The sequence below is a fragment of the Columba livia genome, chromosome 6 (genome assembly GCF_036013475.1).
Source record: "Columba livia isolate bColLiv1 breed racing homer chromosome 6, bColLiv1.pat.W.v2, whole genome shotgun sequence".
NCBI lineage: Eukaryota > Metazoa > Chordata > Aves > Columbiformes > Columbidae > Columba > Columba livia.
Window position 1 is genome coordinate 16873675 of NC_088607.1, and position 14135 is coordinate 16887809.

Here is a 14135-nt window from a genome sequence, read left to right on the forward strand (position 1 = left end):
GCAGCAGGATGGCAAGCTGCCATATAAGGGGAAAAAAATAATAAAAAAAAAACCCTCCTTCAGCTACTGGGGCTCTCTTATTTGGGACAATATATTTCTGAAGAAATCTTGACTCTACAATTTGTTTTCCCAAACTACAGAAAAACCTACAGCAGCAGAACGACGCCGAGGTTCCAGCCAAGAGCCTCCACTTCCACCGCTTCCAAGTGGGGCCCAAAAGTAAAATCTCATCTTTTCAATATTTCAATGCACCAGCTCTTACTGCTCGGTCTGAATGCAGCTGTGGAAAGTTCAAAGGGGAGCACTGTTTTCTCTGTAGCCTTCTGTTGCTTTTTGAAAGTCATGTGTCTTGAAGTCTCACAGTAGCGAAAAATAAAACATGGCAAATGCATCCAAATACTGTAACAACCACCAAAAAGCACAGGAGGATATAATCTCTAATTAGGTGATGGAGATTTAAACCAGATGTTTAAATTCCTAATTGTCAGTACTACTGGGATATGACTTTTTAAATACCTGTATCTGGCCCTTCTTTTTCAGTGGACAAATAGGTGAGATGGAACACATGCTACCACTGAATGCTTCAAATACACAATTTTAATATTTTCAGAACTGGGTAGATCTCCTCAGATCTTTCTGTAATCTCTTCATATTTATTTCAGGCCTTTGCTCCAAAAGTCCTCAATTCTGCCAAGTAAGTATAATTCAGATTTTGAATGTAAATGGGATTAATTTATAATTTCAAATTAATCTTTGAGTTAAGATTACTTCAAGATGCTATGCATATTAATTTGTTTGGAATTAACATTTGTCTCTGTAATGCGTACAAAGAGGAGGTTAAGTATCCACGGGCTTAGCTCAGCTAGTTAAGTTAAGGGAGTATGTCAGGGTTATTTTATAAATTGATGGAAGTTGGGTGCTTCGTTCCCATTTGTGACTACTGGAAATTTCAACCAAAGGCAGTTTGGGTCAGTTCCATTGTAATAAAAGATTCCATCAATCTTCCTTGCCACAGAAGAATTCTAAATATGACATTTCTAGGCTGTTCCAGGCTTCTGTTTAGAAGCCAGACAGATTATTATTGCATCCAGTAATTTATTCTTTTTCTACAGAGGAAAAAATAGAAGGTATTTTTATAATGGCAAAAACTACAGCTCTTCTGTAATACTTTCAAAGATGTACTTTGTTTCAGTTCACAGCTAAAAACAAATCAGGTAATATGTATATGAACTCTCTTTGCATGGAAGTGTAAATAAGATCTAACATTTTTTTTAGTTTCTTGTTAGCAGACACTTGTCTGACTTTCCTACATGCCCTTTTCTGCATCTGTTTCAGTCTGAACATACCTTTCACACTGTAAATGGATTATGGGAATTCCACATAAAAATCTGCATGTTGTGTAGCTTAAACTTAGTCGTTTCTCTCTATTTCCTGGAAATGTTTGCTTGATATAAGTTACATCTCCTACGCTGTGGAAGTATAATAATGGTTCATATTAATGCAATAGACTGCTGCTCTCAAGTTTGTCTGGTCCAGTCACACAGCTGATATCCTTCAACTTATAGCATAAATTTTTATTAATGCCTAAAGTTAACGATTCTCTGAAGTCATCTGGTGCTAGAACATGCTGTGATTAGTCAGCTTTCTTTAACAAACTCTTATTCTGTGCCAGGTCCAGTAACAACTTAATCGTAGATAGAACTGGTCCCAGTCACTAGTGTCCCTTTCACACAACCTGCCACCTCTTCCTTGGCACCATACAAGCCTAGTGCTTTCATCTTCTTCATCAAAAGTACTAATTTCCTATATGGCACAATATCAAATGCTCTACTGAAGTCCAGAATAAGTACAGTACCATATTCCCTCTTTGTAGAACTCTGCTATTTTATGAAAGAGCTATAACATTTTATCTACTTGGGTAAATTTCAGATTTTTCTCTTGCTAGTTGTACCTTTAACTCCAAATCTTAATGTTCTTTCCTACAAATTCTCTCCTAGGGCCTTGTGTTCTGTGGAGGCAGACAAAAAAGGCCTGTAGTTGTTCAGGTCACTTTTTCCACTTTAAGTATAGCAATTATGTTTGCTGTTCTTTAATCATATGGTACCATCCTGACTTGAATTTTATTTAAAATAATTGTTACCAGCCCTGTAACTTCATCTGCCGTTTTTTTTAAATTTCTGGGATAAAGATTATCTAGACAAAACAGTTCAACTACAGGAAGCTGTTTGAGTTTTGCTTCCTATTTGGTTGTGGCAATTTCCATTTCTGTACCAGAATGACTATTGGTTTAGTACTTATATTTAAAATCAATACAATTCTTACTGCAGACAGCCTCATTTCTCTTTCCTTTTTATACAGCTAAGAAATAGTTTTAATTTCCTTTTGTGAAGTCTAATTTAGCCTGACTTCTGGCAATTCTCACTTTATGCATAAAAAGTACTTTCCAGCTGTAGCTTTTGCAGCTGGTCAGTCAAAATTTAACAGAAGAAAAAAGTTCTTAATATTTAATAGCTGCCTTTGGGTGATTATTCTTTCATTGGGAGCTTGAACTACTCCTTCCAATGTCTCCTCTGTACTTGGAATGCAGCTTACAGACAGTTGCATCTTTACTGCAAAAGAAGTTCTAAACCTGCTTCACACAGGTGTCTTTGAGCTCTCCAGTCCAATTGAATTTTTTATTTCTGAGTCATTGTATGACCTCCTCTATAGCATTTTTATCGCTTTCTGAAACCAAGATCTAAATCAGAATTATGTTAGTTAAGATTTGATAAAGCAGTCTGCAAATATCACATCCAGGAACACGTGAGTGCTAACAATACTAGTAGTTTTTTTCCTTTTTTCCCCCCAATAAGTAAAAAAAAAAACAGGAAATAAAACCTCCCATAATAATACAGTAAGTAATACTCAACTTTCTACAATCATATTCTCTACTGTAAATTATACTGATCTCTACCCAGCTCTGATCACAAGTACCTATAGTAGACACTTGTACTATCTTTGACCAAGATTGTTTTACCAAAAAACAATCATTCATACTTATTTCCCGTATTTCTATCGTATCATTCCTATGCAACACTAATCAACCATTTCCCTTCTTATTTCTTAAAATCTTCAACATCTGTATTTCAGCCCTCATAGCTATTTTCTACTACACTTTGTTATTGCAACTGTAATTAAGCTTCATAATCTTTACTAGTTCTGCTTCTTTATTTAGCTGCCTAGACTTCTGTATGCACTCATACACAAACCTTTCAGTTGGAGTTAATTAGTGAAAAATTATCTCTGAGCTACACTTGTTTTCCTGACTGCCTCACCTATATGACTACTTCTCATACTGGACTGAGTGCTTTTTGCACTGTGTTTTGGGATTTTCTTTATCTATTGCTACATTGATTCACTTGGATGGTGGTGGTTTTTTTCTTGCATTTCAAGTCTAGCTCTGGCTATTAACCAAGTTGGTAACCAAACTGTTGTTAACCAGACTGTTATTAACCGATTAACCAAACTGTTGCTCTCTTTATAAGCAAGGCTCCTCTTTTGATCAGGCAAGTGTCCCAGGCACTTACATAGGGACTCATCCATCTGCAGTTATCACTTTCCTGAGTGATACCAAAGGTGAAGTGTTTCCAGACCTTCCAAAGTTCTTTTCACAAATCAATTTCTTATAGCATAATAAACATAGTTTGAAAACTTAAACGTATTGTTCTTTCTCTTTTCTAGAACTGCCAGAAGCTGCAAACCGTTCTCTGGGTACTTCCCCTCACAGCAGCATTTCGTCAGTTTCAAATACTGCAGACCAGGTATAACATGAGCTACATTCGTGTTACAGAAATCTTCTTATCCTTTAAAGTAGTATTTCTGCTTCTATTCCCTTTCTAAATAAAAATCATACTCCTTTGTAGGGGTATTCCATGTCTGCTTTTGCAGTTAAGATTTCCTGCAGCACAAATAATCTGAATTTTGGCTTTCATACAAAGAAAAAAAACCTTAGAACATATAGCAGAAGAGAGCTTTAACAAACTGTAGAAAAATACGTAAAAGGCATTATACCAAATCTTGGCAATCTACCAGTCACTTTAAACAAAAAGCTTCTTAGTTTCAGGTCTTCCTGACTCCCCACTTCATAATACTTTGACATCATTTGAAACAAGGAAATCTGTGGTGATGTACTTCAGTCTAGTTTTTGACATAGAAGGCTATAAAGAGTTTTTAATTGCCTACTTTTTTTTCTAACTTATAGCTGTACATACTGTGTTCTGAAAGAAATGTGCGCCAAGCAATGAAGCCATCTGCAGCTATTAGCATTAGCCTGCACTGATGTGACGTGCTAAGAAATGCCAGAAATCTGTAGGAGGAAACAGGGATGCTTTGCTGACTGGCCCAACGCAGCAGGATGCAGAGGCCAGAATCATTTTAATAAACATTGCCCTATTTATTGTGGCTTGGGGTGTCAGCAAAGTTTTAAGAACCAATAAGAGTCACTGCTGCCCAGCTCAGAGGATGCTGTGATGCCTCCCCCTAATCTAAGCAAATGCAAAGTTATTCTCATTTCAGCGCTATTCCCCTTAATCTCATTTTGGATTCAGGGAGACTACAAAATGAAGGAAACTATTCTTATAGCCTAGTAGTCACAAATAAGGTTTAAAAAGTTCTGTTGAGTGCAGAACAAAGGCCCTATTATGCACAGCAAATAACATTAAATTTTCTAAAGCCTGACATGACAAAGATAATACAACAGTGAAGATCACAAAGGACTTGAAGTTCTGGAAAAAATGTTAACAGTATGTCATACTGGATATTTATTATAAAAATTGCTTTCAAATAAACAATCCAGCAGGCACTAAATAAACAGCTTGTAACAATTACATTTGCAGTTACGTAACAGCCATAGACAAAACCAGAATTTAATAAAACAACCATTTTGTTTTTAAAAAAAAAATTAACTGTTAGTGTCATTTTCCCACCAATTATGTACAGTGGTATCACTTGCTGCAGCATCCTGCGCGATGCAGGTGCTCACAGGCATGATTCATGCCCATAAAGTTCATTATTTGTTTGGTTCCCATCCAAACTCTGGCCACAGCTCTCTGCTTCCTGACCATAAGGCACCGATAGTGCTAGAATTTAAGTGGCCAAATACTTTGCAGACTTGGCAATTCCTCTCATCCTATCTTTCTCCAATGAACAGTGTGACTGGAGAAATCCAGGGAATAACTTTGGAGGTGAAATTATATGTTATGGTTTGAGCCAATCTAAAAATCTAGTGCAGTGCCCCCAAAATGGAGGCTCTGCTCTCTCCTCACTGCCATGTCCCCTCCCAGCCACAGCCTTGTCTGGTCCTGCTAAGTCAGCTCATTGAACTGACAGAAAACTAATCTGGCAGTCAAATACAAAACAAGTCAAAAACAAAAAGGTAGCACTTTTGTTTCTGCAAGATTACCAAAGTGAATCATCTCACCATGGGGTCACATGAGCAACAAAATGAGCACAAAGAAAAAGCCAAGACATTCACTTTTTGGCACCGATGAGCCAGCTAGACCAGCTCAGCCATAACATGCAATTTCTTTAATCTGTTTTGTACAGAGGTAACAAAGCTTGGGCAAAAATGAATTTTGTCACTAATCTTATTACTATGAAGTTAGGGCAAAACTGTTCAAATGACCAGGAAGGTTAATACCCAGAAGTATTCATTAGGAAATGCTCTCAGCACTATTTCTATAGCCTCTCCACTCACTTGAGTTAGCTTTTCAATCAACCTCCTCAGCATGAGGTCACTTTTTATGATTGCTGGTTTTATATCTTGCTAGTTAATCTTCTAGCTATTGAATTCTAATAATTGCATAGGTCTCATGTTGCTTCTAATCCCTCATCTTGTCCTTCCCTTGAGTATCATTTATTTCATACTTCTCTAAAGCAGCCCTGTGTTTCCTCTAAACTCCGCTCCTGTTCCCAAGTGTACACTCATTCCTACATCATCTTACTATCCAGTTTTCTACCACTTCTGTTATTCAAATTATCGTCTTGTACCACTCACTCCCAACTGCCATCACCTCTTACCATCTTTTTATCTTTGCACTTCCTTTGCTATGAGAGCTTTTATCTTCTAAAACAGAATCCACCTATTTTTAGGATGCCAGTCTTTCTACCTTTTATCTTCAGGTCTACGCCTATGTCCCCATCCGTGAAGTCCTTTTTCCCATGTTTTCCCCTGGAAGAACAGGTTAAGTTCATTTACTATACAGAACACTGCCAAGCATTTAACAGAATGGAGAGACAAAGGATGATCTTGGTGAAGTGTTCACAGGGGATAAGATACAGAAATGAGGCACCCAAGAGTGGCTTATACTGTAAAATATAAGCCACTCTTGTATTCTGTCACAGATGTAATTCTTCACCATAGTAAACACAGGTTTATGCCTTTTAGATAAGAGCAGTGTTCTAAATGTAAGGATATATTCAGACTCAATCCAACAGAAAACCAGAACAGAATCTACATCTCATGTCTCAGGTGAAAGCACTGGGGGCTGAACTGCTGTATTAGTAAAGACATTGTTTTGTAGGACTCCATCCATTTGTCACAACAAGAAAAAGATGCACTTATCCAGCCTTCATGATATCCAGATGGAGGCAATCATGACCATGTTCACAAATAGCATTAATTATATGGGAAACCTAATTCCCAAAGTTTAGATGCCTACCAATCTGGACATATCATTGGCTAGCCCACAGCTGAGCAGCATTTCAATTGTTAAGTCAGTCTATCCCTCAGCATTTCCTGGATACCTTCTTTAAAATCTACCAGAGTAGCTTCCTGCTTTAAAAATACCAAACTATAGTCCAGTTGAACCTGACTATTTCGCTCAGTGTATCTTTCGCTCTTCTGTGATACATTGGCCTGCTATCACACATCTGTTACCACTGTTTTGACACACTAGTTTTTCTCTGTCCTACCTCTAGCCAACAAAAACAGTGAGCTCCTGGCAAAGAATCTTCTAAATTCTGCATTTTCTAAAGTGTTCTGCATTTGAGTTCTTCACAGCTGTCACTATTTAGTAGTAACTCCCCTACCGGCCATATTCTTTATTATTATCATTATTTTACAAGTGAAACTGTATCTCTCTAGGATGCTGGTGTTCATAGTAAAGCATGGTATGCTGCTACCTGTGATAGGAAAACAGCAGAAGATGCATTATACCGATCAAACAAGGTAGGTCACTTTTAAAGAATGTCTATTTCATGAAAAAATTTCAAATAAAAAAAAAAAATCAAAAGAGAACTAGAGATGTTCTAAGAACATCCATTGTATTCTAGTCAGAATACCGTGCCATGCAAATAGTGTCAAACATGAAATTATTTTGGTGAAACCGTTTATGGTTTCCATCCCAGGACAATGTTGCATTAGTGTAATTTAAAAGACTGGTGCACTGCAGAGAAAGCTTTTGGAGACTAGAGGGCGGAGGAAGATCTGATAGCTCACATGCATCCATTAAAGCACAAGACAAAGCCCCATGACTTTTAAGAGATCTCCACTACTGTCCAATAGCTTGTGTAAAAACAACTACTATTTGGAATGGCTGATGCTGTTATGCATTTTGAAAGAGCAACACTACACATTTAGGTATTTGGAGAATCGGAGTTCTCTCAGCTATTCAGTGTACAAAAGCTAGTGGTGCAAGAAGGTAACAGTAACATCTAGAGTTGCATCCTCAGCACCAGGTACATTTCCACTCTTGCCTAACTGCGCAGAGCAGGACAGAGGGGCAGAGCACTTGGTTTATCACCAGTGTAGACAATCTCTAGCTAGTGAGCACTGGGCTGCAATGTCAGTAGCTGTAGGTGCTCATCTTCATCAGAGTGCTTTTTACAGCTCTGGAGAAACAGTGTCTCCACCTCTCACTGCCTTCTTGCCTACCTACTGCTACTGATAGTAACTTCTTTTCCTAATAATCTGTGGACCACAACAGTCTGCTACCACTGTGTGTTTATTTCTTCTTTCTTTGTCTGGTTGAGAGAGAACAGGCAACAGCAAAAGTGACTCTTCAATGACACCCTTGTAAGCTACTGTTAGACAGTAGGAATACGGGCTACTTCCCGTCTCCTCCTGTAGAGATTTTCTAATGGGAGAAAAGGGTTTAATGCTAATATAGATGAAAATATTAAGCTACAAATGAAGTCGTTGGGAAAAGTAAGCTGAATACACATAATACTTTTCTCTCTTTAGGATGGGTCTTTTCTAATAAGAAAGAGTTCTGGACAGGATTCACAGCAACCATACACACTGGTTGTGTTTTACAACAGAAGAGTATACAATATTCCTATAAGATTTATTGAATCAACAAGACAATATGCACTGGGCAGAGAAAAAAATGGCGAAGAGGTAAGATAATGTGGGGACTCAAATCTTGTAAAATCAGAGAGGAAGAACAATCATGTTGGGGAGGCGGGAAAACAAACCTCTATCAAAAATGAGATTGATAGTACTTTTAATTCCATTTTCAGAAAATATTAATTCTAGCTCGAGTGCAAAAATCACTGGTTGACTATCATACCATACAGATAATTACTCTGACAGCAAAACAGAAACTTGAATACCAAATACCGATACCAAATACCAAACTTGAATACCAAATGCCAGTAAGAACCATTTATTAGCACTGTAGAGAGTAGACTTTTCAGGGATGTGAAAATAGGCTTCCCTTAGCAGTGTCATTTGCCTCCCAGGCAACAGTTTTGAGGTTAAATAAATAATAGCCTGGAGCTCATTTGGCCTTCAACAAAGGGCCAAAAATGACCTCAGGAGAAAAAGAGAAAGATGGCCCCAAATATGTATTTGGCCAAAAACCAAAAGGAAAAACAACAGACCTAGCAGATTCTGGATATTAATTTACAGTGACAAACATTAACATTGCATGACTATAACTCTTCTTTTTGGCCATCTGTACCATATTACTCCTGGAAATCACCTTCCCTCTGTGGTGGCTGAACCACATATGATGCAGCTTTTCCACTGCCACAGTTTGCAGCCTGGTATTTATTAATGTAAACTGAAAGCAGTGTCAGTTTAATATGCCATGTAACAACTTCTGTGATTCAGTTTGTGCAGGTGGCAATCACAAATGGAAAGGAGCATGAGACAGCTAGTGGCCATAGTATTTTCTGTTGTCCAAATTTAATCTGTTTATGACCAGAATCAACTAAGAGCAGGACCAGTGTTCTTACTAAACGGCAGGGCATCCCACTTGGTAACAGTCATAGCTCCACTCTTTTGGAGAACCAAAGAGAAAAACGTGTCAATATTAAAGCATTAAAGGAAGCCAGGAATAATTAACCTTTGTTTTCTCTATCTAGCGCTTCAACAGTGTTGCTGAAATAGTGGAGAATCATCAGTGCACCTCCCTGGTTCTAATTGACAGCCAAAACAACACAAAAGACTCGACAAAACTGAAGCACATTGTAAGAGTTTCTTAATCAAACTGACCTGCTAAAATGAAGACTTTTTGAATAATTTCTTTCAACATCCTAAAATATGTGGATCAGGTATGAAAAGAAGAAAATCCAAAAGTATGGAAAATACTCTTCAAGGGCACCTACTGAGTAGTAAGAGGTGCAGTTCATAAAGTTCAACCCCAAGTCACTTCTACAAAAAAAGCACCTGTATTTAACACAAGAAGCCAAAACAGATATACTCTCACATGTGATTTCCATCAGTGACAATAAGGGTCTTCAAAGTCACATGAAGAACAGCTGTGTACCCCAGCCTGGTCCTTTGACTGCTATTTAAAGATAGATTTCCTGTAGGACATTTTCACTGTAAAAACAGGAATGCCCACAGTAATCTACTCTTTCAATTTGTTACATTTACCACAGATCACTGCTTTCACCAATTTCTTTGTAAAGTGCACAGCCCCAGAAGTTAAAGCAACTCCATGTAACCTACTACTGTGTACAAGCTGAAAACAGGAAGGTACTTTGATCAGCAGCAATAAAGCTGTCAATATTTTAGATTAATGGACATGCGTTGTCCTTTTCCTCTGCTTTACTCTGTTTCATTAATATTTTTGTTTGTATTTTCAAATGTGCAAATAAAACTATTGTAAAGTCAATAGTGTATGGAGGCATTGCTGGATCACATTTCTTAGCATCCTTCTAGCAAGAAAACATCAATTCACTATCATTGATGTTTTAATGTATATATTTCCATGTGCTCATTCACAACTTCTGTTGTAACAAAACCCATCACTTTTTACAGTTTTAGCATATATATTTGGCTTAATACTGCTCAAATATTTTGTCTTCAACTTGCCTACTGATGGTGACCCAACCACGTTGCTTCATTGCTAAACCAACTACCCACTCAATTCTTGCGAAATTACCGCTTACACCCACAAAAAAAAACCCACCTTTTTTCAAGCCTGTTCTATCACAGTGGTTTACTTATTGTATCATTGCAAAGTAATTTCCACAAAAGCTAAAGTGCTAAAAAAAATCAAATTGATGAATGTATAAATTGCACCAATTAAAAACTTTTAGGAACAGTTTTTAACTAGTTGTAGAGGTGTTTGATTTCACTGGCCCTCAAAACTCACCTATTTTAAAGGTATTTTCCAAAACTGACACTCCATACACACCTGCTTTGTTCTTTTTGTTCCAGATTAGGCAGTGTTCTCTAGGATCATCTGCAAGGCATTTAAGGAAAGATTGAGCCGTAACTTGTGAAGTCTCAGCAAGTCACTTAGAGCTATGTTGTAGCTGTATTCTGCATCTACTTCCTTGTAGTTTTGATCAATTACTTCTATGGGTAATGCACCCGTCTTTTAGAAAGAACTGCTTAATAATATGACAAAAACATTCAGGACAGCTACTTACCTGGCCATGTCTCAGTTTCTTTTCTCTACAACAGGTCCTACTTACTTCAGATGTAAAGCAAATGAGACACTGGCAAATAAGAAACAATGTATACAGGCTTTACATAAGCCTACCTATGACAGCCTGTTCACAGTACTACATAAGTGCTATGTTTAGTATATTACACAGTTGGTATTCATTAGTATTATACTACACTTAATGTTTGAAACATTATGCCAGTACTAAGATTGCCAAGTCAAGGCCTCAAAATGATCAAAAGTTAATCGTCTCTGCAAGCTTAAATTACTCCTCCTGTATGTCTACTCTGATATTGTTTATTTACATGAAACACCACTTCAGAAAAGTTATTATTCCAAGCAATACTCACAATGGAAAATACTCCATGAAAAAGCAGCCACTCAGTACTAAGCTTTCTTTGCATTTGTGTAGTCCTTACCTTATTCACTCATGTACTGCACAGTATTTAAACTTTGTTCCTAACAAAACTGTTTCTTGTTAATGTCTACATGTTTCTCCTCACAAGTTTGTAGGTTCTTCAGATATTGCTTTCTGAGTTAACTGGGGCATGGGGGGAAGAAGCATGAAAAAGTGAAATTCAAATGTATGAATAGAGTTCCACACCAAAGTTAGTACTTTTTTTAAGGTAATTAGCAATAGTGAGCCCTTTCCACACTCAAAGCACTGCTGCTCCTGCCCCTCAGCTCTAAGTGCTCAGCACTACATGTAACTTTGTGGCTGACCTACAAATAACAAGTATGCTGTAGATAAATGGTCAACTACTTTCATTCTCAAACCCTTCTCTTTTTTACCCATGTTCTACATCACGACAGCGGAACCTTACGGTTTCAACAACCAAATGAGGCAAGGATTTGATAGGCAACACCACCTTCAACAAAATAATCCATTCATCCCAGGGTGAGAACATCCTGGGCACAAAGTAAGGGTTGGATGGGGAAACCTACCTATTTATGAGCACCTATTTTACTATACTTACAATTTTATAAATGAAGAATGGAAGCAGACTAGTTTCTCTGTTTTCCATACCCAAGCTATATCTTTTACATCCTGGGCAGTCTGTAGTGTAGACATAGTTTGAAATATGATTTTAGCTGGGGAAGAGGAAGTTTTGAGCAAGTTTCAGGTACAGGATTGAACCGTGCAAAAATAAACATTCAGGATGGAGCATGCTATGTTAAAAATTCTGATGCTATAGATTCAGCAGCCAGTACAGAACCTAATAAATGGTAACTTGGTGCAATCCTATGCTTGAAACTTCATCTTACAGCTGTTGCAGTGCCAGCAGCTGTAGCTGCCATTAGTTAACGCCATCAGGTGTTGCCACCAAGTACCAGGTATCTCAAGTCTGACCTCCAACAGATACAGCAACACACCTCTCCCTCCATATTTCTTTGATACTGTTAGCTAATTTCTCTTCCATATCATTATCAATAACTGAATAGCTGGGGGAGGAAGGGGAATAAAATTTTAAAAAGACATAAAACTAGAACCAAAAATTGGCTTAAAAATGAAGTAATTTTTTTGTCTGAGAGCTCAGGGCCAAGTATCATATTTGCTAACATACAAAGGAGCAGAAGTATTGTCTACCTACCTGACAGAAAAAGAAGAGTGCAGTGAGTGCTGCACATCATTCCTGACAATGTTATTTTCCATGAAAGGAGTAAGAACTTGCTTTCTCAAAAATCCAAGTGTTCAGACAAGCAAGTTACAAAACTATATTCCTCCTTCGATCTAAACCACCAGCAGCAGGCTGAGATTCTTAGGAAGTAGTGAAAAAAAAAAGGTCTCACATCACAACAGGCCTGGAACAAATACTGAACACAAGTTTTTTGTTAAAACATTGGAATTACTGAGGAAGAGAAACCATGACTTACTGATGGATACAGATCTGGCAAAGAATATACAATGGACTAGATGCCAGGCCTCTTTAAGGCCGCTTTACACAAACACGAGTACTGTAAAAATACTTGTTTACCCTGCACTTACACCTATTTTGATATGTCCCAAAATACTATAATCAAGTTAAGGTTTTCTTGTCTTGCTATATGCACATTGTGACAAGCTACCTTAAAATGTTATAGTTGCAGTCAAGCACTCAAAATCCTTACACTCTTCAAATTAGGTTACTTGTGCAACCTTGATTTGTCAAATCTAATATATCCATTACAATACAAGCATTAAATATATGATCACTATTTTTCCATATGGGTTTATATATTTCACTATGTTGATGTGATACTTCAAGGATAAATCATAGCTGTATAATGGAAGACTGGTTTGTAGGATATTTCTGAGATACCTTTCCCGTTTACTGAAGACGCTGAGAAATGTGCAAACATTGCAGGAGTCAGCCAATAAAAAGTAGCCTCGTATTGTTAGAGCAGCTGAACATTTAATTGAAGAACTATATATTATCCCTGCACCTTCTACTGCACCATCCACTGCAATGCTGGTCAGATTGCTTAAGCCAAACTTTCTCCTTGTGATCATGAATTGTGATCTTAATTTCACTGAAGTCTCACTGAAGATTGTTTGAAATCTGATCTCCAGAACTGCCAAACTCTTAAGACCTCAAACAAAGCATTATGGCAAAGCTCATAAGAAAAAAGCAATTATATATTCAGAACAGTACTTGAACAATGTACACTAAATAATACAAGGACATAATTAAGGGTGGGGAAACAAAATATTAAATCACTGCTCAAGACGGAGCAACAATTCTCTGCACTGAATGAGATGGATGTCCATGGACAAAGTGACACAGGACAATGAACTAAGATGGTATCAAGCAACCTTATTTCAACATTTCCTAGAACATTTCCATGTTCTTTTTCACAGTATTGTTTAAGGTTACCCAATTCATAGGAAAACAGGCTGGAGGGAAAAAAAATCCCATGACAGCTGTCACTCTCATGATTCATCAATATAGAGAAAAACCTCCCAACTCCATATATAGCAAAACTTACACCTCAGTACTAAGTAACTGTTAACAAAAATTGGTCATCCTTGGGTGAAGTTGTACCAAGTAGGTTTTAGCAACAAACCTTGTCACAGATATTTCTGCCACAGAATGCAATGGCCATGTCCAGAATTCAGAGGTTCAGTTTCAGGGTTTATAGGATAACAAGCTGAGGCAGCCAGTAGATCCTTCCAGTTATAAAAGTTTAATACATTTTTGTGCTTTCCTCATGCTGTTTCTTTCCAACACACTTCCTCACCACTACACTTGTCTTCTTCAAAGTTCATAGCCA

At 37.5% G+C, this 14135-nt stretch overlaps 1 protein-coding gene across 17 annotated transcripts in view; it reads left to right on the plus strand.

Moving 5' to 3' along the window:
• BLNK (B cell linker) overlaps nt 1-10103 on the plus strand; it is a 101253-nt gene extending 91150 nt beyond the window's left edge. For all 17 annotated transcript variants that reach the window (XM_065068380.1, XM_065068385.1, XM_065068382.1 and 14 more), the window contains 6 exons: nt 141-219; nt 663-694; nt 3721-3800; nt 7124-7207; nt 8222-8377; nt 9349-10103. In XM_065068380.1, the coding sequence (XP_064924452.1) occupies nt 141-219; nt 663-694; nt 3721-3800; nt 7124-7207; nt 8222-8377; nt 9349-9468 (551 nt within the window). In that variant the 3' untranslated portion in view covers nt 9469-10103. The remainder of the gene's footprint in view (nt 1-140; nt 220-662; nt 695-3720; nt 3801-7123; nt 7208-8221; nt 8378-9348) is intronic.
• Nucleotides 10104-14135: the final 4032 nt, after the last annotated feature.